Below are 21,745 nucleotides of genomic sequence, written 5' to 3' on the forward strand. Positions count from 1 at the left end.
AGTGTTGCCAGGCCACAAGAGAAATATTCAAAACAATTGAAAGAGAATTTAAACAGCAGAGGATTTTTTTTTTGGAGGTGGGAGGGGAAGGGGGGGTGGGATGAGTGGTTGTGAGCAATGGGGAATTTCCTCTGCATGTTGAAGTCCTGACTGAAATAGCACCATTGCTGTATTCATATGTAGTACCTTTTCAAAATTTTATTTATATTGTAAAAACAAAGTGTGTTTCCTCCCCCCATATTCAGATGCTGAGTTATGTTTAAACGTGAACCTGGAACTGTGGAATACCCTTCCTTGTTGCAAGGGTTCTTCCTTTTTGTTTCTTTTGAAATCCCTCTTTTTGGTTTAGGAATGACTTGTGCAGATTATCTATAATGACCATATTGACAGCCTCTGTGCATCAGACTATTGAAAAGGAAATAGGAAATGCACATTCCTACCCTTCTTCCAGTGAAGTATATTTGTAAGTGTCTGATTATGTGCTATAAAAATAATGATTTTTTTTTTTTTCTCCCACTAGTTTGAGGATGTGATGTATTTTTTGCATATTTTTTTCTTCTGCCTCTAGGTTCATAATGAATTAAAGGCTGTTGAGCACTTCAGAATTACACTTTTTGGGGGACTGGAGTCTCTTCATTTCTAAGTTTAAAGTCTTCTGTACTGCAGGAGAAGGTGGCTCCCAGATCTGATGGGTAAAGCTGACCGATAAAACTGAGGCTGATGAAGAACATCGTCTTTTCCTTCCTTTCTGTTTAACCATGCAGGAGGTCTGTCCTTGCACTGCTTCCCAAAATCAAGAACCAAGCTTGCGATGCCGTTTTGTCCGAGGTCCAGGATTTGCTTTAGCTGGCTTGTCCATGAGAACCATGGTTGCTAAGTAGTCAGAGGTGGTTTTTAAATCCTTTATCTTTTACATCGCCAGTTTACTGCTTCCTTTTTGGAGTCTGCTGTGCAGCCTTTCAGTAGCCTTTCTTTCTAGCCCTTGGAGGTTGCGCTGACATTGAACCTCTTAAAATAGCATCTTCCTGAACCTTCATTTAACACCTTCATTTCCCATCCTGAGCCCTGACCCTGATACTTTTCTCCAAATTTCTCTCCAGTTGGTGCAATATGAGGCTAATGCTGCAGATTATGTGAAAGAAAACTCCAACCTCCAGCCTTTTGCAGCTTAATAGTTTTTCTTGAGATAACCTGAGGAATTATACTAGTGGGAAGAAGGTGCTGATACGAAGTCTGTTGGAATTTACACCCACGCAAACCTTACCTTTGAAATTTAAGGTCTGCTATATTGCTGTAATAAGAAGTAATGTAATTTTAAAGATGTCTTAAGAAGCAGTACATACTTTCAAGTAACTGCCTGGATCAGCGATCAAAAGGCAAGGATCAAACCTTTCCATCACTATCACAGCCTTGCAGGGGACAAGAGCCATTGCCACAAAAACCCCCTGAGTCACTGTGGGGTTCTGTTACTTGCTGAGATTGCTGTGCTGAAGTATAGATGATGTAGGGTTATAGGAAATTATGCTGTCCCCGGGGAGTCAATGCGAGTGCTACAGCTGCTGCAGTGAAGAGCTTTGCTTCTGACGCTTCCCTCTGTCTGGGACTGTTCGGGGCTGGATGAAAGAGTGTAGATGAGTCCAGCCCGGTGGCCCCCTCTTACAACCTCGACATTGTTCTTACCCCCGGAGAAAGTGTATTTGCGTGTATCTGTTCAACCCGTGCAGCTGAGCTGTCTCTCTTACTCAAGCGTGGTTCGCTTTCCTCCCTTTGTTTTCCCCCATTCTCCGCTGGTGCCAGCTCCATCCTCCCGGGGTCCTGCCAGCACGGCCCCCTCCAGCCCCGACTGGTACCTGCTGTGCCGCTCCCTCCCGCCCTGCCGGCCCTTCGCTGGGGACGTGGCTGCTGGGTTGGCAGTAGGGACGAGGTGCCCACGCACGAGGCTGGCCGGCACGAGAGGCGCCCGTCGCTTCTCAGCTGCTTTGCAGAAGCCCAGCTCGCTCGGGCTGGTGAGCAGCGGGGTGCCTTCACACGGGCAGATGTTTGTAAACCTGTAGCATAGAAGCTGATAAAAGTCCCTGAGTCAGTGTCACCAACTGTCGCAGGCACAATAAAGTCATCTGGTGATAATTGCTGGCAGCAATGAGACGATGCGAATCAACAGGCTGCCGGTTCCTACTCAGAGGCCAGCAGAGATGCGTGCCGTATGGCTGCGGGGCGGTGGCTGGAGATTCATCAACTCCTCCTCCGGCTGGAGAAGGACCTTTGGCTTGCTGAGAGGAAATGGAGGAGGCAAATCTCTTCTTACCTTTGTAAAGGACAGGATTATTTAGAAAACTAAAAATCACAGTGTTAATAGGGGTGAGGCTATTTAGCGGTGGGGCTTCCATAGAGCTTGGTCTGGTGTCTGTCACTGGGCCCTTCGCCGTGTCATGGTTCTCTTGCTCTGCACTTCTCATGGTAATTTCTAGTCCTATTGAAACAATTCTTGCAAATGCATTTCTGCCGATCTCCAGCGTGCAGAAGGATGTGAGCACGTTCACACATGGTGTTTTGTGGCTTTCCCTGGCTGCCAGCTTCCCTGCTTGTACAGGGGAGGGCGTCACGGGCTTTTAGGAGCTCCCCTTTGGTGTACTTGCTCCTTTCCTTTTTGCTTTACTTTTGTGACTGTTCAGTTTAGGGAAAGAGCAGATGATGGAAAAACCTTGTCACATGCTGTAGACATCTGTGCTTTGCCCAGTTTCGCAGAACTTCTATTTCTTGAGGTTATTCTGGTTTTTTTTTCTATGTTCCTCTTCCCTTGCTTGTTCATATTAGTTCTTCATCAGTAGTTCTCTTTCAGCTTGAAACAAATTGCACCAGTTTAATAAAATTACTTGTGAAACAGGTGCAATTCCCTTCTGGAAGAATGCCCTTGTTTGGGTTGGAGTGGTTTACTCGGGGAGTTTTAGCTTATGGTAATCAGGAGTCGTTTTAAACTAAACTTTGCTTTGAATCTGGGCATGCTGGTTTAGTTTAATAGCAATTAGAGTTGAACTAGCGGCATGTCTTCCATGGTGGTGGGCATCATTCAGCTGGGGGCTCGGAGGAGGATGGTGATAGATCAGCACGCTGCTTGTGCCAGTTCTCTCTGGCTTGAATTTCTTCACAGCGTGAGATGAAGCCTTTCCTGCAGTAGGTCCCTTTGCTAGTGACAAAGTAGGCAAGTCCTCGTTGCTTTTCTTATTTGGGCTGCTTTTCCCTGCCCTACGTGCAGCTGAAGGTGGTCTAATGAGCTTTTTGCAGCCTTTCTGCTATAATTAAACGATTGCAAAGTCCTGACCTGCAAATAGACCAAGTTGGAAGGAGCACAGGTTTGTAGAAGAGCTTTTTCAGGAATGCGGTTGTACCTGGACGGGTTAAAGCAAGGAGCAGCCCTGTCTGCGTGGAACCTGCCAAGTGCCGGAGCTGTCCCTCTCACCAGGTAGGTGTGATAACAGCTACATACAGCTCTTTCCACACTCTCCCTCTTGTCTGACATGTTGCTGCCGCTTCCCAGGGCGCTCGCCTGCGTGTCTGCCCGCGGGATGCGCGGAGGAGCCTCGTGACGAGCACCTCTTGTGACCCTTGCCGTTTCCCATGGCGCTAGTTTTGTGTTTCTTGGGTCAGAAGGACAATTCATCCTTTCCTCTTGTCACAGGTTAATGAGGGGACCCTGCTAGTGAGTTTAACCTCGTGAAATTTAAACAGCGGCTGCTTCAGAGTGCCTAACACAGGTGGTACCTGCCAGTGCTCCTTGAGTGCGCCAGCAGGAGTAGAGATGTAGCAAATTACTTGAGACTCCAGCAGAAACACTCTGAACTGAGTCCTTGTGGGTCCCTGATTTCCAGCCTCATGCTCAGGTCATCGCTCTGGCCTCTCGTCCCATCGTACTGGCACACACACGTGCACGAAAAGCAAACCAACTTTGGCAAAATGCTGAGGCTGGAATGAGTTAGAGATGTTGAGCTAGAATTATTTGGCAGTTTTGATAGCAGAAAAAGATAACTGTTTGGTTTACTTGCACACCAACAGAAAATCATTGGGAGTTACTTATTCTGCATGAGGAGCAAAACAATTACGTTTTTTGTTTCCAAGAGGGGAAACATAAAGGTCACTGTGCAAATATTGTTTGGAATTACACAGTGACCATAGCTTAGCCGCTTTTCCTGTGGAATAAATAAGAATTTGGCGATATTTCAGCACAGTTGACTTTGGCTTACCTCGATATCCTAGCCTTGCCATTTCAGATGCCAGCTGCTAATATCCCCCAGCAAATGAGCTTGCAGCCAAGCTGTTTCTGAAACAGGAGTGATACCCTCCCCTGTGCCCCAGATCGTGGTTTAAAAATAAATAAATGGACAGATCCACTGCTCATCTGCTTCATTTAATGGAGCCATCTCGAAAACACAGCAAATTTTCTTTGATTAGCAATGAATGGTCAGTTACCCATGATACAAGCCAAGATGCTGCTGCTGTTTAGAATAGCAGGGGTACATCTGCCTTACTAAAAAGATCAAATCTGGGTTGATCGTAGGTACAGAAAGGTCACTGGACAATTTTCTACATGAAGCAATGAGATGGGGAGAAGGGCGGTTGTGCAAGTTCAATTTCATGGCTCCACACAGAGCTGAGGTTTATTTCTTTTTGTTATCTTAATAGATTGGAGCCACTAGAGAATATCTAGGCTGAAGAAGTGGTGCATCTGATTAATCTGGGATTCAGATAGAACATGGAATTAGCACTGCAATCCAGTAGCTTTGTGTCCTGTGTTGCATGATTAGCGTGAGATTTCTGTCAGCGTGTAGTGCAAGATCTGCCCGAGTGCGACTGTTTTCTGTGAGATCCCACTGCTTAGGGACATTTCTGTTTTACAGGAGCAATTTGTCAGAACATATTTTACTGCTTCGGCATATAGACAGTTGGCTGCTTATTCAGCGCTCCGATTTCTCTCGCTTCTGTGCTATTCTCAAATCAAGGACCTGGTCCATTTTGTCCAAATTAATTTCTTTGCAGTTTTTCTCAGTAGCAAGCGATGTCTTAATTTTTTTTTTTTTTTTTTTTAATTTTCTATTTCTAGCTGGGATTGAGATATTCATGCTCAGACCTGAGTGGCTGAGTACCTGCAGGTGACATGGTCTTCGCGGAGCTCTGCGATGAGCAGCAGCACACTGACTTACACAGCGGCCACGCTGAAGCTCCCCTTTTTGAAAATTGCCCAGGGATTTCGCAACAACTGTGTGCTAAAGCTGGGGTGAGAACCCCAACATCCAGCCTCCTGACTTTGTTGTGATTTATGCTCCTAGGTGCTTCCTCTGACTTTGGACATAATTTTATGTTTTTAAAAGATTTACTCTCCAAGCACTAAGACCGAACTTTATGTCTAGTTGTAGCACCACAGCAATCGCTGCAGTATTTCACTCTCGGCGGGTGATGGACTGCAAGGGGAGGAAACAAAACATTAACCGCTTTCCTCTGGCTTTTTCCTTGTGCAGTTTCCACCCAGCCTGGGCTCTCGGCTGCTCCTCACCCTACACCAGAGTGTTTTCAGCCTCACGCTCCTGCCTCTCGCCCTCACCAAAAGCCCAATAAAAGGGAACGTCCTTTGGGTTTCTTTTGCCAAGACCACAGCATGATCGGCCCTTTCGGTCCTGTGACGCAAGGTGGATACAGCCTGTCAGTGCCCTGTCCCCTCTCTAACGTGCTTTTATTTACTGAACGTCAAAGCGGGCCTGCTGGGAGCGTCACGGACACTGTGACGGGTCAATGGTGGGGGAGAAAATTTGTGCCCTTCAGAGTTGTCTCTCCGATAAAGTGCAGCAGGAAAATTGGAAATCAATCCCCTAGCATGAGACTGGGGGATCGGGGGGTCGGCAGGGGCGGCTCGGGGAAGGGGCTGCGCTCCCCTCGCCTTCAGCGGGGGTCAGCGGAGCCACGGCCGCCCCCCGCAGCCCCCGGCATGCAGACAAGCATTCTCCCCTTATCCTGTTTGACTCAAGAAAGGCAAAGCATTCGGTGTTCTGTTCCTCGCTCCTCTCCACAGATTTGCCCACCTTGGATGTGTTGTGTTCCCGCTGGGGGACACCCACATGTGTGTGGACCCCCCGGCTCTGCACTGGGCAGGGACAGCGGGGCTGAGCCGGAACCCCAGCAGAGGTGCGCTCGCACAGCTCCGATCACGGGGAAGTTAATTCTCTCCCACCACTGAGCTTTTGGGGGGTTCCTTTTGGCTGCATCTGATGGACGTTCCTCACTGAAGAGCGGGAGGAACCCGTCATCCCCTGGGGACCGGGACTGAGCCTTTCCCAGCACAGCCATGCCATCTCAAATGGGGATGCTTAAACTAAAGGTGAGGTGCCTCGAGCTCTGGGGAGTGCTGGTGCTGCCAGAGCACTAATTACAGTTCCCGTACAGCTCTCACATCAAGCTGTTCATTAAGTAGCACTGAAGTCTCTCCTGATCTCAGGCATCAAATGTATTTTGGAGCCAAAATTTGATGAAATTTAATTTATCTGTTGGTTTTCTTTTCCCAACTTCTGCCCAGATACAACTGAGCACAAAAAAAAACCCCTCAGCTGAGAAGTTTTCGTAGTTGCACCAAGATCTCTAAAACAGTTTCTCCTAAAATATTCAGGCTTAGTCACCAGTGTGAAGGAACAGCGAACTTCGACGATTTGGGAGCTGCGTGCCGACACAGATGCGCAAAACGCCTCCAGCATCGCACCTGGGACCCGAAGCTCCTGTCAGCACCGGGGTGAAAATGAGAATAAAATTAGCTGCTGGGAGGCCCAGCCGAGCTGTGGGGCAAGCTGGGCTGCCTGCCCCGAGAGCTGCCCTGTCCCAATGTGGTTTCCCGATGCCAATGTTCGTCCTGCCATTGCCTTCTGCCTTAGGTACAGCATCTCACTCTTCCATGCCTCCGTTCCTAAACCCGTATGGTGATGGTTATAATCCTGCCATCCTTCTGATTTGTATGCTGGGTCTCAGTGGGGGAGGTTTCTTCTTTTGAGCAGCCTTGCTTTCAATTTGACAACTCTCTGCTTTCCTGTAGCAAATTGCAAATAGGTTCTTCCAGCTGCTTTTTTTTCCCTACACCAGGTTAATTTCTTTCCTTGGGACTTGGCTGCGCCGTGTTGGGTGAGGAGGAGGAAAACGCCTGCCACGAGCAGGCTGTTGGTGCCGAAGAGCTCCTCTGAGCTCCTGGTATTTCTCCTGGGGCTTCCTCCGGTCCAGAGCAAGGAACAAAAATTAAAATCAAGGTAGTGGAACACAATATTTTACACTTGTTTGTTTGGGTTTTTTTTTTATTTCAGTGTTTTTGTGATGTATTAACTCCAAAGCAGATCAGGGAAAGGTATCGCATTGCATTTTTGCATTACAGTAGCATCCTGTGTACATGAGTGGGATTAAGACAGGAATAATAAAACACAGTTAAGACAGGCTTGTGCCCTGGCAATGGTTTGTGGTCCCTGTTGGGGAGGTACCACAGCTCCAGGACACTGTGACAAAGGATGACGGTGAAAATAATGGGAACATGTGGCTGGCTGCACCTGTGACAGTGTGTGTAGTTTTACGAGCCTTCTGGATATTTTGTTTTAGTGATGCAGTATACAAAGAAATAAAAAAGCATCAGTGAAAACTTGAGGCAGTTGGCCACTGCCAGTGTGGTAGTGGTTACTCTTACAGAAGGATTTGAGGTTTAGAGTTTCAGGGTAAATTTGGGGCAAGAAGAAAGAGTATTACAGGGTATTTCCAGCAACCTTTGCAGCTGCCTTCTCGTGCTGACATGCACCTGGCAGTAGGGTGGAATGAGATTATGAATGGATAAACTTATTTGGAATGCTAAATTTCTTTAAAGTGATCATTTGTGTGCCAATCATCTCTGCTCTGTGCTCTAAATGGACACCGCATGCCCAAAGAGATAGATAAGCTCAGAAGAAAGGAAAATAAAACAGTGAGGTTTTTTGGCATCATAAATATTTCGGGAGTCAGATGCCGTCTCAGATTTATGAGCCGAGGTGTAAAACCAGCTTCGGTGCCGATCCAGCATCCCCCGCCCCACCCCAGGAAAGGCATGTCTGTTACCCATGAGAGAGACATCAAACGCACAGCCAAGGCTGGATCCTGCTGCCACCAGGTTTCTCTGAGAGAGAAACCATTTTAGACAGTGGGGTTTTTAAAAGAAAGAAAAAAAGAAAAAGTAAAATCCTTGAGAATTCTGTAAGGCTCCTCTGGAGTCTCGGAGGGAGCTGACATTCATCCTGCACCCCTCCTTGGAGAGGGGCTGGGGTGGGAGCCAGCTCCCACCGACAGCAGGTTAGGGACAAGGACCCAGGGGGGTTCCTGCATGGTGGGGGCCATATGTGGGGGACCTTCACCCGGGGACCCCCCACCTGGGCCTGGGGAGCTGCTGCCTTCCCCCTGCGGACAAGGGAGCAGACAAAAGCTGCCGAGATCTGATAATAAAATCTGTTTGGAACAGCTGTCTGCTGACAAGTATAATAAACTGTATTAATGGTGTCATTATTATTCCCTAATTAAAAGCTAATAACTAAGAGTTAATTGCCTTTAAAAGATGAAGCAGTGCTATGGCAGGGATTTATCTCTGTTTTTCTTTGCTTGCCTGGCTGTGCTGATATTTCCAGGCTAATTTATTGAATCAAATCTTACCGAAAACTAATAATCTCTCTGTGTCGATTGAACCAATTGAATTAAAAGGTGTTCTCTGTGCACTGGGTTTAAAAAAATAGATGTGTGGTGTTTGCAGGTCGTTACCTCGGGTGGTGATAGTCAGCAGGGCTGAGTTCGGACTCAGTGGGGAAATATTTTGGTGGGGAAAACTGTCCCCTGATGTTAAGAGGAGGGAAACGGGGCAGCTCAGGAGCCGGAGGAATCCCACTGCCTCTACGTGGGTCATTGCTGAATAGCTGATCTAGTGTAGCTGGACACGGAGCCCCTGCAGCCTTAATAAATGGATTTTATCCAGAGACAACAGAAAAATAAAGTACAGCTATACAGAGATTTTTGTCTTCAGGTTAAGGTTGTTGCGGTCAGTGTGGGATGTGCTAGGGTCTGGTTATTTTTTTCGTCTGATGGGTGAGGAGCCATTCGCCAGCCTCAGCCTTGCCAGGGCCAGGACCATTTGCTGGCACCGGTGCTGGTCTCTGCCGGCCTCCGTTCCCCCTCCGTCACTGCTGTCCCATGTGCTTGGGGGGTGGTGGTGGGGGGGGTGGGTGTACCACCGCTGAGCTGTGCATGACACCCACCCCTGCCCCCTTCAGCATCCTCCTTACAAGCTCCTGACGGTTGTACGATGCTAATTGAAAGGAACCAAATGTTCTTTTTAGAAGTTCACTTTATCGGCGTTAATCTTCTGTGTGGAGTAATTTTATTAAAGTTCCCCAAAGAGCAAATTGTAAATTCATTGGTGCCCATTTTGGACCGCACCTTACCTCATTTTGGGTAAAAAAAGGAGATTAGAAGTCATCTGGGCTCCGTGATAATTAAAAAGAAGATGCTCAAACATAATTCTTAATTAAACAGTAATGAGATAAGAACTTGCGTAGTCTGCTTTTAGTCTGTTGGAAAGATGCAGAGGTTCCCATTATAATTATGTGATTTATGATCTTCCACACAAAGATGTAATTAGGTTTTTTTACCCCCCTTTTAAAAATTTAAACATTATTTAGATAAAAAATTGCATGGCAATTTGAATCTGCTTTTCCTGGTGGAACAGTAATTTGTTTTGATTTATCTTTAGGTTTCAACCTAAAGAATTCTTGTATAGCTGAGAGGCGATATCCTAAAATACCTTTAAGGAGAGGGAGGCGGGCTGTGGGATGCAGTGGGGTGGTAGTGGGTGATGGGGAGCGAGACATTTGAGGCCAAGAGATTGTGAGAGCATTTCCTTCTGCTTAAAAAGGTGAAATTTGTGTTTCCACATGACGCCTGTGGAAGGTGTCCCCCCCTTACACCAATCTGCCATACTAATTAGACCTGTCGACGGTTTGTTTGTGCCTCTCTCATCTGCTGTGAAGAGCTGGAGCGAGCCCTGGGCGTGCTTGTGCAGGTCATCACCGGGGAGTTTGAGCACATCGACCTCAGTGGAGCTACGTTAACATTAAAAACATGCATATATATGTATACGTGTACATTAAATGGCATTCTGCTCCACAGGGAAGCATGCCAAAGGTGTGCAGACTGCTGATGGTTTCTGTGTTTAAACACCTGCTTGAGTCTCCTTTTGAAGCTCTGCTGTCTTGGACAAGCATTGCCCTGGAGCTCATCTTTTTATCCCAAATTCTCTTAATCCCATTTCACCGCGGTATGGGCTGTGCATACCGGCCGAGGTGGAAAAGCCACCTCCCTGGCAGAGGGAGAAGGGCCGGTGGTGTAAGATCTGACCGGTGCCTGAATGTGGAAAACAGCAAGAAGACCTTGAGGTCTCACCTGTGGAATAAACATCCAGGTTTGAGGAATGTGATTTTTAGACCTTGCCGCTTCACCAGAGTAATGCTAACTTGCCCTTGGTAAAAATAAAATAAAATAACAAAGTCTAAACCTCCAGACACTGTGCCTCGCACGGCTTTTGCAGAGATTCAGCTTGACATGGCAGGGGTTGGGGCAGGGGTGTTCAGCGTGGAAACACCGAGAGTGGGATTTGGTCAAAGGCCGGTCGCTGGTAGAAGAAAAACTGTTTTACAGCAGGAATTTCTCACATGTTGCCCCGTCTGGTGAGCGGGGAGGTCCCTGTGGCAGCCACACAGGTGGGTCCTGTCGTGCCCTTTGCAGCTTCACCTGGCTGGGCAGACGAGGGTCTCTCCTCCCGCCCAGCACCCCCAGCTCTGCGGGGGAGCGGGACGGACGGACCCTCCTCTCCTCTGCAGCAGCAGGGCACCTCCACCTGCCAGGCAGACGGTGCTGTGTTGTTAAAGTACCTGGGGGGCTGAGCAGCATCTTCTGAACGTAACAGCCGCCGAAGCTGGGAGCGTGAGGGTCAGCAGCCAGTCTGCTTTGCATTTGGGAAGTGCAGGTTTCTGGGAACTGTATTCTGAAACATTTTAAAGATCTTTTCTTTTGTGTGACAGCTGTAACAGCTTCTCTCTTTGCTTCTCTTTCAGCTAAAGAAGCAGAGAAGAACATTAATGCTTTTGTTCGTGGCCAGGAAGGGGCTGTTAGAGCCGCCCAGCTGCTTGGCTGCCCAAAGCCCACACCTGGTGCCACTCAGGTCCTGATCATTTCCAGCCCTGCTTTGCCCCAGCTTGCTGCTTCGTCCTCCCCGTGCTGGTCCCAGGGCAGCCAGGCAGTCCCAGGCCCTCAGCGTGTCCAGGAGGCTTCACACTGAGGGATGGATGGAGGGATGGGCCAGCTGAAGCTTCGTCCTGTTTGTGTTGCAAGACGAGGTGGGTCTGCAGCTACAGGTATCGCTGGTTTCTTACCATAGTCCTCCCGGCTTGTTCTGCTTTGACGTTATTCCCTGGTCCCTGCTGCATCCCTCTCCAGGGCTTTTTTGCCTTCCTGCTGTTTGTCCGGCTGCTGCAGGGGGCTGAGCATCGGAGCGGCTGTCGCTGGCCCCCCAGGTCGATGTTCTTTGCTAGTGTGAAGAGCCTGAGCTGCTTCAGGAGGCTCTAAGGTGGGGGTTGGTGGTGGTGTGGGAAAGCTCGTGTTGATCCAGCTCTGTCCTGGAGGTGGTGGTGACCACATGGCACCCAGGGAGACACACACCGCGCTCCCCGCACCCCCCCCAGCTCAGATGGAGCTGCCAGGAGAGGGAGAAGCACAGTGCCCTGTGCTTGCCTTGGGGCTTGCCAAAAGCTGGCGTCGCTCCTCTAAAGGCACGTCTTCAGCATCTCCTCCCCAGCCCCTAAAAATATCCCGTGGGTGGTATCTGCAGGGCCCACGGCAGGTGGGGTTTTTTCAGTCATTTGCATTTTTTGGTCGTTTGCATTGTATTTCTGGCTGTGTGATTCAGCGAGGTGCCGTATGCCTTGGCTGTCATCTCCAGGCCAGCCGGTTAGAAGGATTTGCACCTCACCCCCGAGGCAAATGCTCTGCGAGCTTCATTTCATTGTAGTGTTTCTGAGGAAGTGAAGGTGGATGCAGGTTCTACTGAAATTCCACCATCCCTTCCTCCCCCATGTTTTAGGAGAATATGTATAAATCTCCACTGTGTCCTCTTCTGTCTGTTCAATGTAGTGGTGGGAAAATGTTATTTCAGTGTCACCTATTTTAAAACGATGGTATGGATTAACAAACCGAGCAGAAGATCTCTGCTGCTGTTTGAGTAGGTGTTGCCGTGTCCTTTCGGAAGACCCATGGCTGTAGGTTGCTGCCGAGCCCTTGGCTTCACTTGTGCTTCTGCTTCGCCAGATGATGATGGTGATACTGGTGCCGGTGCCGTCCTGTTTGGAATAACAGCTTGGTAGGGTTCAGAATGTAGTGGAGATACCTTCAAAACCACTGCCCTTGATTGAGGTGTCTTGGTGCGAGTTGTGTTAGAAAGCCAAGGGCAAGTTTTCTGAGGAAAAGTCCCTTGGGTGGCTGGCAGAAATGAGTTGGGTTGCTGTAAGGGACTGAATTAAAACTAGGAACCACAAACACACGTTTCCACTGGATTGCTTTGTCCCTTGTTGTGGTTGGGGTTTGGCCAGGGAAAGCGAAGGAGGTTGCTCTGGTCTAGTCCTGGTGCTGCCGGGAGGGTGAGGAACAGCTGGATCCAACCTGGAGCTCGTTAGCAAAATGGACCCAAAGAGTTTGAGGCAGTTAAATAAACCGCAGGGTAAAGGTCTCACAGCTCCCCTTTACCCACCCCTGTCTTTAGGAGCGCGGCATCCACTGATTGTAACGGTGAGTCCTGGAAATGCAGGAACTGGGGTGGAGCTGGGGGGCTCGGTGGTTGCCGTGCCGCTGGAGCCTTCGTCCCCTCCTCCTCCACGGGCAGGCACCAGGACCACCCCACCTTCCTTCGACACGTGGGCAGGCACCTCCTGCACCTTAAGGGGGCATTTATTGTCCTGAACCCAACACGATGTCCGCGGGTGGCTCTGGGCCGCCCTTTGGTCACAGCAACAGCCGTGTGCTGTCCCCATGGCTGCCACAGGGCCAGCGGGTGTTCCGGTGGGCAGCACCTGGTGCTCCCAGCCAGAAGGGGTGGGAGTGGAGCCTGAATTAGCGATGTTAGCAATTTCCTGAACAGCACCTTACATGCAGCTCAGGCAGCATGTTAGGTATTTAAAAAAAGGAGATATTTTTTTTAATCATTTGGACATGATTTTGGGTTTGGTTTTTTTTAGAGGGGTTTATTATCCTCAGTAAGCCTGGGTTAAAACCCTTGTGTAACTATTAATCTGGCATTGCCATCTGCATATATGTGTGTGCTTGTAGGTACACGTCGCCGCATACATACACAGATGGACGGAGCCCCAAACTCTCTTAATCGGGAATCTCTAATGACTTGAAGGGAATTGTGCATGTTGGTCTTCCAGGCGATAAAGGCGCGGTGGGATAGCAACTTCAGGGTTTGATCTCTGGACAAATTGCAAGGGGATCTGGAGTTACTGCTTGGGTGGGTGGATAAGTAGACAAGAGAAAAATAAGCAGATGAGAGATGGACCAGGATGAGTATGTTAAATAGCGGGGGAGAGCACACTGTGAGCAAACAGAAATGTAGCTCTGCTGTTCAGGCTGCAGCCGTCACCCAAGGTCTGGAACAACGTGGTGGTTTGCATCCCCCCCCCACTCACACTGCTTGTGGCTGCCAGGTCGTGCCCTGGTTAGCCACCAGGACAGTGTTTTCTTCAACTTCTTCATGATTGTGTTTTCTTTATCTGCTATATCCTAAATGTGGCTATATTTATATGCCCCCCCTTCCACCCCAGAGATGTTTCAGACAACAGTAGAAGCAGAGAGGGGCTGTGCCTTACTCCTCCTCCCTGGCCTTCCTCTTGGCTGAGTGGGAAGCAAAGCTGTCTCCTTTCCGAGCCTGTTTGATACCTCCTGTATCATCTTGAACAAGAAATTACAGGTCAAGCTAAAGCAACACTTGGGATTCAGTCTTAGTCTTTTGGATCTGCGCTGCTGGTGGCGTGGGGTCCCAGTGCCGCTGTTAGCCCAGAGGGCAGCGTGTGCAGGGCAAGCCATACGTTCCCGGCTCCGCTTATATATAGATGGATTTGGCGATGGGACGTGGGGATGTGCAGGGGGTCCCTCCCTGCCGAACCAGCCCACTGCGGCCAGCACAGCACCATCAGTGCCCGCCAGCCCGAGAGGGGAACATCCATGGCCCCTCGCTCCTGCATGCGTGGGGTGGTGAGCGGGGGTCCGAGGACCATCCTTGGAGCCCGTGGAGTTAAAGGTGTCAGGCTCCTGCTTTCAGGATGCCAGTGCAGGTAGGGGTTTGCTAGCAAGCGGGGCTCCTCTCCGCCCCGTAGGGTGTTTGGCTTTGTAGGACAGAACAGCTGCCGCATGGGCCGGGGATGGCTGCGGTTGCGCTGGGAGTTGGTGCTGCATGAGCTGAGGGTGGTGCTGAGAGCAGGAGGGATGCGAGCAGCTGGTGGCAAGAAAGTGGTAGGTGGGGTGGGCTCCTCCTTCCGACCCGAAGCGCCGGCGGGTGGGATGCGAGGGGGGAGAGCTGTGGCGGTGCAGCTGCCGTGGGGCTCCAGCATGGGGTTGGCTCCTGAGCCGGGGGGTGGGTGGGTGTCCTGCACCGCCCTGGGTGAGGGGAAGGGGCAGCGGCGTCTCTGTTCGGGTGCCTGTTGTGACACTGCCATGGACATGAACTTGTTGTGGTTTCCTTCTTCAGAAATTTGGGAGCAGTCTGCCTGTATCCCTTTACCGGTGGATGAACTTGAGATAATAAGACAATTTTCTCAGCGCCTGTGAGGGTATTTACTACTTCCATTTCAGTTCTACATCTGTTCAGTTACTGACTTGGAATTTGCAACCATCTTATTTAGGAGCAGGAATTGATTTCTCATTCCGTTACTGCTTCTCTTGGTATAATTAAAGCGTATTGCAACATGAAGAATTTCTCCTGGCCTGGGAACTGGTTTGCCACTTGGGTAATTCTGTAAACCAAGAAAGGCTTTTCCTTTTCCTCTGGAATGTAAATTACAGTTACATCTACTTTAAAGTCTTTGTTCTGCTGCGGGGGACTGAAGGGGCTCTTGGTTTGTGCAGAGGCGCAGGGGCTTTTGCAAATCAGTCCCTCAGCGCTTTGGTGTCCAGGCCATTGCAAATTAAGGCTGAGGCATAAACTGGTTTTGCCCAACATGGCGTAAATGAGTATGGGGACAAGCCTGCTCCCGCCGAGCACTGCTCCGTGTGGCAGCACCGGGGGGTCTGGGGGGTCTGGTTGCCCCTCATGGCCCCAGCTGGGTGTCCCATGGCAGATGGAAGGATGGACACGCAGGGTCCCCGCTGCCTGGGGGTGAGGTGGCCAGGCTGGGGGGGGCAGGGTGGGGTTGCCATGTGCCAGGATGGGGTCTGCTGGTGGCCCTGGCAAGGGAGGCTCAGTGGCCTTCCAGGAGCAGCGCTCGAGCAGAGAAAGAGTAATTCAGGATTGACCTTTGGATGTAGCATAAATAGAGAGTTACATTAAAGGGAGAGGAGAGGGGGGAGGGTTTACGAGACATTTGTTAAACTCTGAAAAGAATTGTTCAGGGTTTGCACGTAAATGACGTCAGAAATGCCTTGAGATGCACCTGCTGCGGGGGGGAGCTGCTGGGGGGTTGGGGGTGAGCACTGGCTCCGGTGACATGGGTGCTCACCCTCAGGGTCCCTGGGGATGGGACCAGCGTGGGGCAGGGTCAGCTCCGAATCCTGCCGGGGCTCCTGGCTGCCTGCGCTGCTGCGGGATGCTGCTCCTCAGAGCAAGCACTGAAATACGCCCCGGACACTCCGAAAGGCAAACGTTCCCTGCGTGTAGCCTGTCTTGGAGGGGTGGATTTGGATCCGTTCTCAGTGTCTCTCTCCCCTTCAGTAAAAGAGGGCTCTGCTGCTGAGACTCCATTGTAAACCCACTGTGTATGCTTTAACCCTGGTCCTCCATAAAGAATCGCTCTCGGCGTACATCTAGTGCCCTGGTGACAGTCCTTTTCTGTAAAAATATTGCCTACACTGGTTTACTCCTTCCACCTTGTGCTAGCATTGCTAATAAACTTGCTGTCAAAGCTGTCTGTTGGAGCTCATGTTAAAGGAGGAGTGAGACAGAGATTTAAAAAAAAAGACCTTTGGATCAGTAAGAAACAAGAGCCTTCCCTACTGCCCTGCTGAAATTGGGCATTAATGGTCCATCACTTAATGTTTAATTAAAACGAAAGGAAAGCGAGCTGCGTGCCAGGTTTCAGGCTGGTGCTGTCTGGCAGAGCAGACCCTGAAAGGATGAGCTTTTAGCAGGAATTTGGGTTTCATTTGCTCTTTGCGGCAAGGGCCAGCGCCGCGGCACAGCCAGGGTGTCCCACCACATCCTGGAGCCCGGAATGGCTTGTGCTCAATCCCCCCAGCAGCACCTTGGCCTGTTGCGTTCAGACACCGCACGCTCGGATGCCGTGTCAGCAGCCAACGAGCACCGGTGGAGGGCTGCCTCAGTGGGGCTGAGTCGTGCAGGTTTTCCCGTGTCGGTGGTGCCTTGGCTGAGGCTGTCCTGGCCTAAAGCAGAGACAGAGCATAAAACCCGCTGGTTATCTTGGCTGATGAAATGGGTCTGTGATGAGCTTTGCAGTAGGAATGACTGAGCTAAGTCAAAGTAGCAAGTGTTCCAGCTAGGAGGGTTTTGTGGAGCGGAGATCAGGTCTCTGCAGGTCCTCTGTTGTCTCTCTTTGCCTTTAGGAGTCTGTACGTGGCATCTGCTCTTTGCTTACGGTCCTTTGGGCTTTACTGCTGGAATCTTTAGGTCCCTAAAAGCGCAAGGACCAGCGCAGTTCGGCTCCGATGGTCTGAGCCAGCCCCTGCCAGGCCCTGAGCGATGTGGCGCTTTTTTCCCAGACCAGTGAGCGTGTTCATTAGTTACCTGCGGCACATCCGAGCGCGGTGTCCCCACCTGTTCTGGCCACAGGGAACCTCAGAGCTATTTATTGGCGATGGGCATCTTGGCTCCTGTCCTTGTCGGTGGGGGTTTCTCCGGCTGCTGCAATCAGGATGCCTCAGGTGGGTTTTTCTGTGCCAGCATCGCTACCCGCAGCATCCCGGTGTGTCCGTCAGCGGAGGGCTCCGCTGCCTCTTCCCTCCCGCCAGCTCTTCCTGGTCTTATGGCGTGAGGAACGGAACGGGGGGACCGAGGTTGTTGCCACTGCTAAGGACTCTGCTTCAGTGTCTGCTCACATGCTTTATGTTTTGTGTGGAGTGATGCAATGGCCATTAGAAGGCAAAGATGGTAGCGGGATTTTCCTAGCAATGATGCTTCTGATTCCTGACCTTCCGAGAGGAGCACTGGGGGGCCATCCCCACTGCGGCAGCCTCAAGGCAGACTCAGTGTCACTCCTCACTTTGCAGCTTTTTTAAGCCTTATTCTTGCGCCGAGAAGATTTCATTCTGTGTTTGCTTCCCTAACTGGCTTCCTACTGTGTTGGCTGGGGTTTTTTTTTGAAGATTTACTTAGTTCCCAGCTGTTGTTCCAATTCTCTTTGTCACTCACCTTCCTGTACTCCATGTGGAATTTATTTCTGTGCTGCAAGGGTTTTGCATCTCAACACGGGGGACAGTCACACCAGCTCAAAAAAGGATAGAAGAAAAATAAGAGACTGGAGAGCGGTGATGAGAGCGATTAGTGTCACAGAGAGACAAGAACAGTATTGCTGAGAGTACAGGAGAGTAGGTAGACACAGGAGGGACCTAGGGAGGCTGATGAACAGAGCTTAGGAGAAAAATCAGTTTTTCCTTTCTATTCTTCAAGTATAAAACAAAGTGAGCATCAAAAATCAAGACGTTGATTGATGTAAGGCTGATGTCCTGTGTTGCGTAGCTGATCGGTAGAGTTCAGTGCTACAAATTATCCAGGAGATTATGATGAGTCAAAAATCATTACTATTCACACAGCTGCCTGGGGGTGCTCATGTACATGAGACATGATTATAAACCAGCTTTTTTTTTCTTCTTTTTTTTCCCCCTTTCTCCTTTTTTCCTGTGCCATCAGGGTTGTTGCTGTTTGATGTATGTTTGTTTGGCTCCCCCCCCACTTCCCCTCTGCTCCATCTATCACGTGGAATAACAACATTTTGGAGGTGATGTAATTCCCTGGGTTCACAGCTCACGTGATGTTTGATCACGGTTCTGTGCTAACTTGCTATATTATTATTTTTTCTTTTCTTTAAACTTGAGCCAAAATGCTGATGGTGGTGTCACTGTAGTAAGGAGAGAGGGTTGGTGCCGGTAAAAGGAAGGGGAAAAATACCTGATAGGGAATGCTTGCGTCGTCCTCCGTGTCCGCGCCAGCCCTGCCCCGCTCAGCGCCTCGCTGCCTCGACGTGGATGAAGAGGGAAGCTCGGTCTGAGCCCACCGGTGAGCAGCAGGGGTAGGAGCCACTCTTGGCACAGACCAGTTAAAGCTCCGTAGGCTTTGGCTCAGCTTGACAATGGTTTTTGAAGCAGCTCACACCGGCGTGGAGAGGGCAGCGAGGTGTTCTGCGTTCAGCATCGCCACCCCACCGTGCTGCAGCTGGGGCACGGGCTGTTCCAGGCGGTGGAGGAGCTGTGAGCTGCTTTCTGCTGCGGCTGTGGGCTTGGAGTAAATCAGTCTGTCTGTTCACCAAGTTGTTTTTTACTCCTTGCCTGCAGGCTCAGAGCCATCATCCAGAGCCAGGACAGCACCTGGACAGCGGGTGGTGGCAACCTCTTCCCACCTGGGCTCCAGCCCGAGAGCTGCTGCCTCACCCAAGGGAAATGCAGAGGAGGCAGCAGGAACTGCAGTCACCAAAGGTTTTACACCTCAAGGTGGCCACAACCCATGCACCTGTGGCTTCTCAGTCCTGCGGTGGTCCCGGCTGTCGTTCTGAGCTCGCCGCGAGCTCCCACCTGTGTCACTGCAGCTATTTGCCCAAAAGCTCTCCGAATGAGCTGGTTTCTTTGCAACCACATGTTTGGCTTGTCAAGGTGACCTATTTTTAGAAGGAGCACAAGCACAGCAGAGGGAAAGCAACCTGCTACCTGGCCCTGGGCACCAGCAAAAATGTTTCTGTGGTCGCTGCGTTACACCAAGCGGCTGCTTCGCTCCTTGCCCGCTCCTACCAACAAACAGGTTTGCAGTCAGGCCTTTCAGACAATCTTCCTTTAATACAAAGTCAATATATCTACATACACAAGTGGTATGAAAACCACTTACTGTTTCAGTTTGAAATAACAGTGTGAAAGCAACAGCACTTTGCTCTCATACAAAGGAAAAAACTTCCCCCCTCCCCCCAGCTTGTCCAGTAATTTTGCTGCAACAGACTTAGAAATTTGGGCAATTTTCACACAAATAAGAAGGAAAATCTTGAAGAAGCCTTTCGTTTCTTTCTTTTTTTTTTTTTTTTTTAGTTAAAGACAGGAAATAGATTGTTGTGGGGTTTTCTGGGTAGCACTTGATGGCCATGATTTACCCCTTCTAGAAAAATAAAAAAAGGAAAAGTCACAGGCAAGCAGTGTTCAGGGCAGTGTGTCTTCTCCTAGACTTGCTGTCCTCTGTGCACTTCTGCAAGAAAACTCCTCGTCCCGTACACCTGCAAGAGCATTATATCTACAACGCAGCGCACGATGGGCCATTACCTACGATACACCTTTGATGTTAAAAAAACCTGTGTGCGTGCTGATGTTTGCCCTGGCGCTGATATCACTGTCTTTCTGTCTTCAGTCATGGTAAGACACTGGTATTGTTTCATCTCCCAGTTCAGCCCTGGCCCAGTTAAGCCCAGAACATGGCCACAGCTGAAGGGGAGGTGGGTTGGCACTGCCACCGCCACCGTGTCTAGGCCTGCCTGCTCATCTCACACCCTTCCAGAGACATGGGGTATGTCTGCGATCGATTTAAAACAAAAGAACCCAAAAAAAAAAAAAATCCAGAAAGGACATGTTATTCTTACATGAGCAAGTTAAACCTTTTAAATGGTAGAAAAGCAATATGTAGAAGTAGCAATTTGCACTGCATTTTTATATATCACAGCCATTACACGTAACATTTCTACAGTGAAAAAATAGACTGTCTTTGAACATAATATGAACAAATAAGCAAATTTTTCTTTTAAATTCATTGACTGATATTCTTTGTCTTTTTTTTTTAAAAAAAAGGAAAAAATACACTATTTAAAAAAAAGGTAATGTCACTTGTTACAGTTACATCGATACTTTAAAGAAAGCCACTCACAGTATATGCCATTGAATGCACCTTACTTGATCTTTCCCAGTTATTTATACAGCTAGGGCACGTTCGTAGCTGTGCCAAGGAGCGTGGTGTGACATGGTACCAGGAGAGTCCTGAGAGTCTCTCTGCATCGCTCCCGGAGAGCCGCAGTGTTCAGAGGTGAGGGGTTGGCAGCAAGAAGCAGTTGGCTATTGGAAATAAAATTCTTAAGGGTGCTTCTTGGGCTCCTTTCAGGGAGATGCTCCTGGCCTTCTGCGGCAGGAACTGGTGGGGTGGCACAGCTGCTTGCAGCAGAAGTGGGGTTGTGTGAATGTGCAAAGAGAAAGGAAAGGGGCTGCCGTTCCTTGCGGGGTGTCCTGCCCAGGTTTAATGCCTTTGTGTGGTAGCTGGATGTGCTGAAACAGGGGAACAGAACCAGCAAACCCAGCCCCGGGGAGCTGCCACCTCTACCTGCCCCACTGGCGTGCAAGGGGAGGGGGCCACACCACACAGCCAGGTATGGGGTTTGGATCTCTCTCTCCCTCTCTCGCTTTGTCTCCAGAATTTTAAATAGCCTAAAAAATAAATTTTGGAATTAGAAGAAATGAGGAATGTTCCAAGTATTCAAAATGTGAGCTATAAAACCTCTCGCGTGGCAGGGGCCTTCGGTGAATGCTGTTTGCAAGGTGCCTGTAAGCCCAGAATCATCCCAATGTTGATACTGAGGTTATTAAGACTCCAGCTAGAAGAACTCCTGACCCTAAGTTTGCCTAAGTGTTGAGATTTAGTTCCTTTTCTTATCTTTTACGGAACACCTTCAATTCTGCAAGTGACTTCCTTTAAAGACTGCCAACTATATTAGTAAATAAACTGAACTCTAATGATGTAACCGAAGTCGGTTTCCTTCCCTTCTCCAGCGGCAACATTTCGCAAGGTGTGTTTTAGCTTTTGGATCTGTTTCATGATGTCCATACGTCCTCCACAGCGAACACCACTTGAGGTAACAAGAGCAGTTCACCACTTAAAGCAGTCCTTCAGCAGTCTCCTGAGCTGCCTCTTTACGGTCCAGGTTACAACATGGAGTTCCCGAAGGGGTGTTCCTTGCAATCCTTCCCCCTGCTCCCCAATGCATTGTCCAGATGAAAAGGTACTTCTTCTGATTCAGTTTGTAAGTTCAAGCGCTCCTCCTGGGTCAAAAGAGGCCTTCCAGGACTTAAGTGGTTGGTAGAGTCTGCACAACGGATGGCTTTTTATGTTGCATAGTGATCAAAGCTTCCCAGATACTCCAGAGCTGCCTGGTAACAGAACTGGTATTCATCCTGCAAACAGCAAAGGGAACAGCTTCAGAGGTTTGAAACGGCTCTTCAGCATCCCTGCCCTGCTTCCCAGCTAGCACAGGCTTGGGCAGGAGCCACACGCAGA

At 49.5% G+C, this 21,745-nt stretch overlaps 1 protein-coding gene across 22 annotated transcripts in view; it reads right to left on the reverse strand.

Moving 5' to 3' along the window:
• Positions 1-19,261: 19,261 nt before the first annotated feature.
• PTPRS (protein tyrosine phosphatase receptor type S) overlaps positions 19,262-21,745 on the reverse strand; it is a 162,694-nt gene continuing 160,210 nt past the window's right edge. For all 22 annotated transcript variants that reach the window (XM_037384782.1, XM_037384780.1, XM_037384784.1 and 19 more), the window contains one exon: positions 19,262-21,642. In XM_037384782.1, the coding sequence (XP_037240679.1) occupies positions 21,574-21,642 (69 nt within the window). In that variant the 3' untranslated portion in view covers positions 19,262-21,573. The remainder of the gene's footprint in view (positions 21,643-21,745) is intronic.

Source organism: Falco rusticolus, chromosome 4, assembly GCF_015220075.1.
Source record: "Falco rusticolus isolate bFalRus1 chromosome 4, bFalRus1.pri, whole genome shotgun sequence".
NCBI lineage: Eukaryota > Metazoa > Chordata > Aves > Falconiformes > Falconidae > Falco > Falco rusticolus.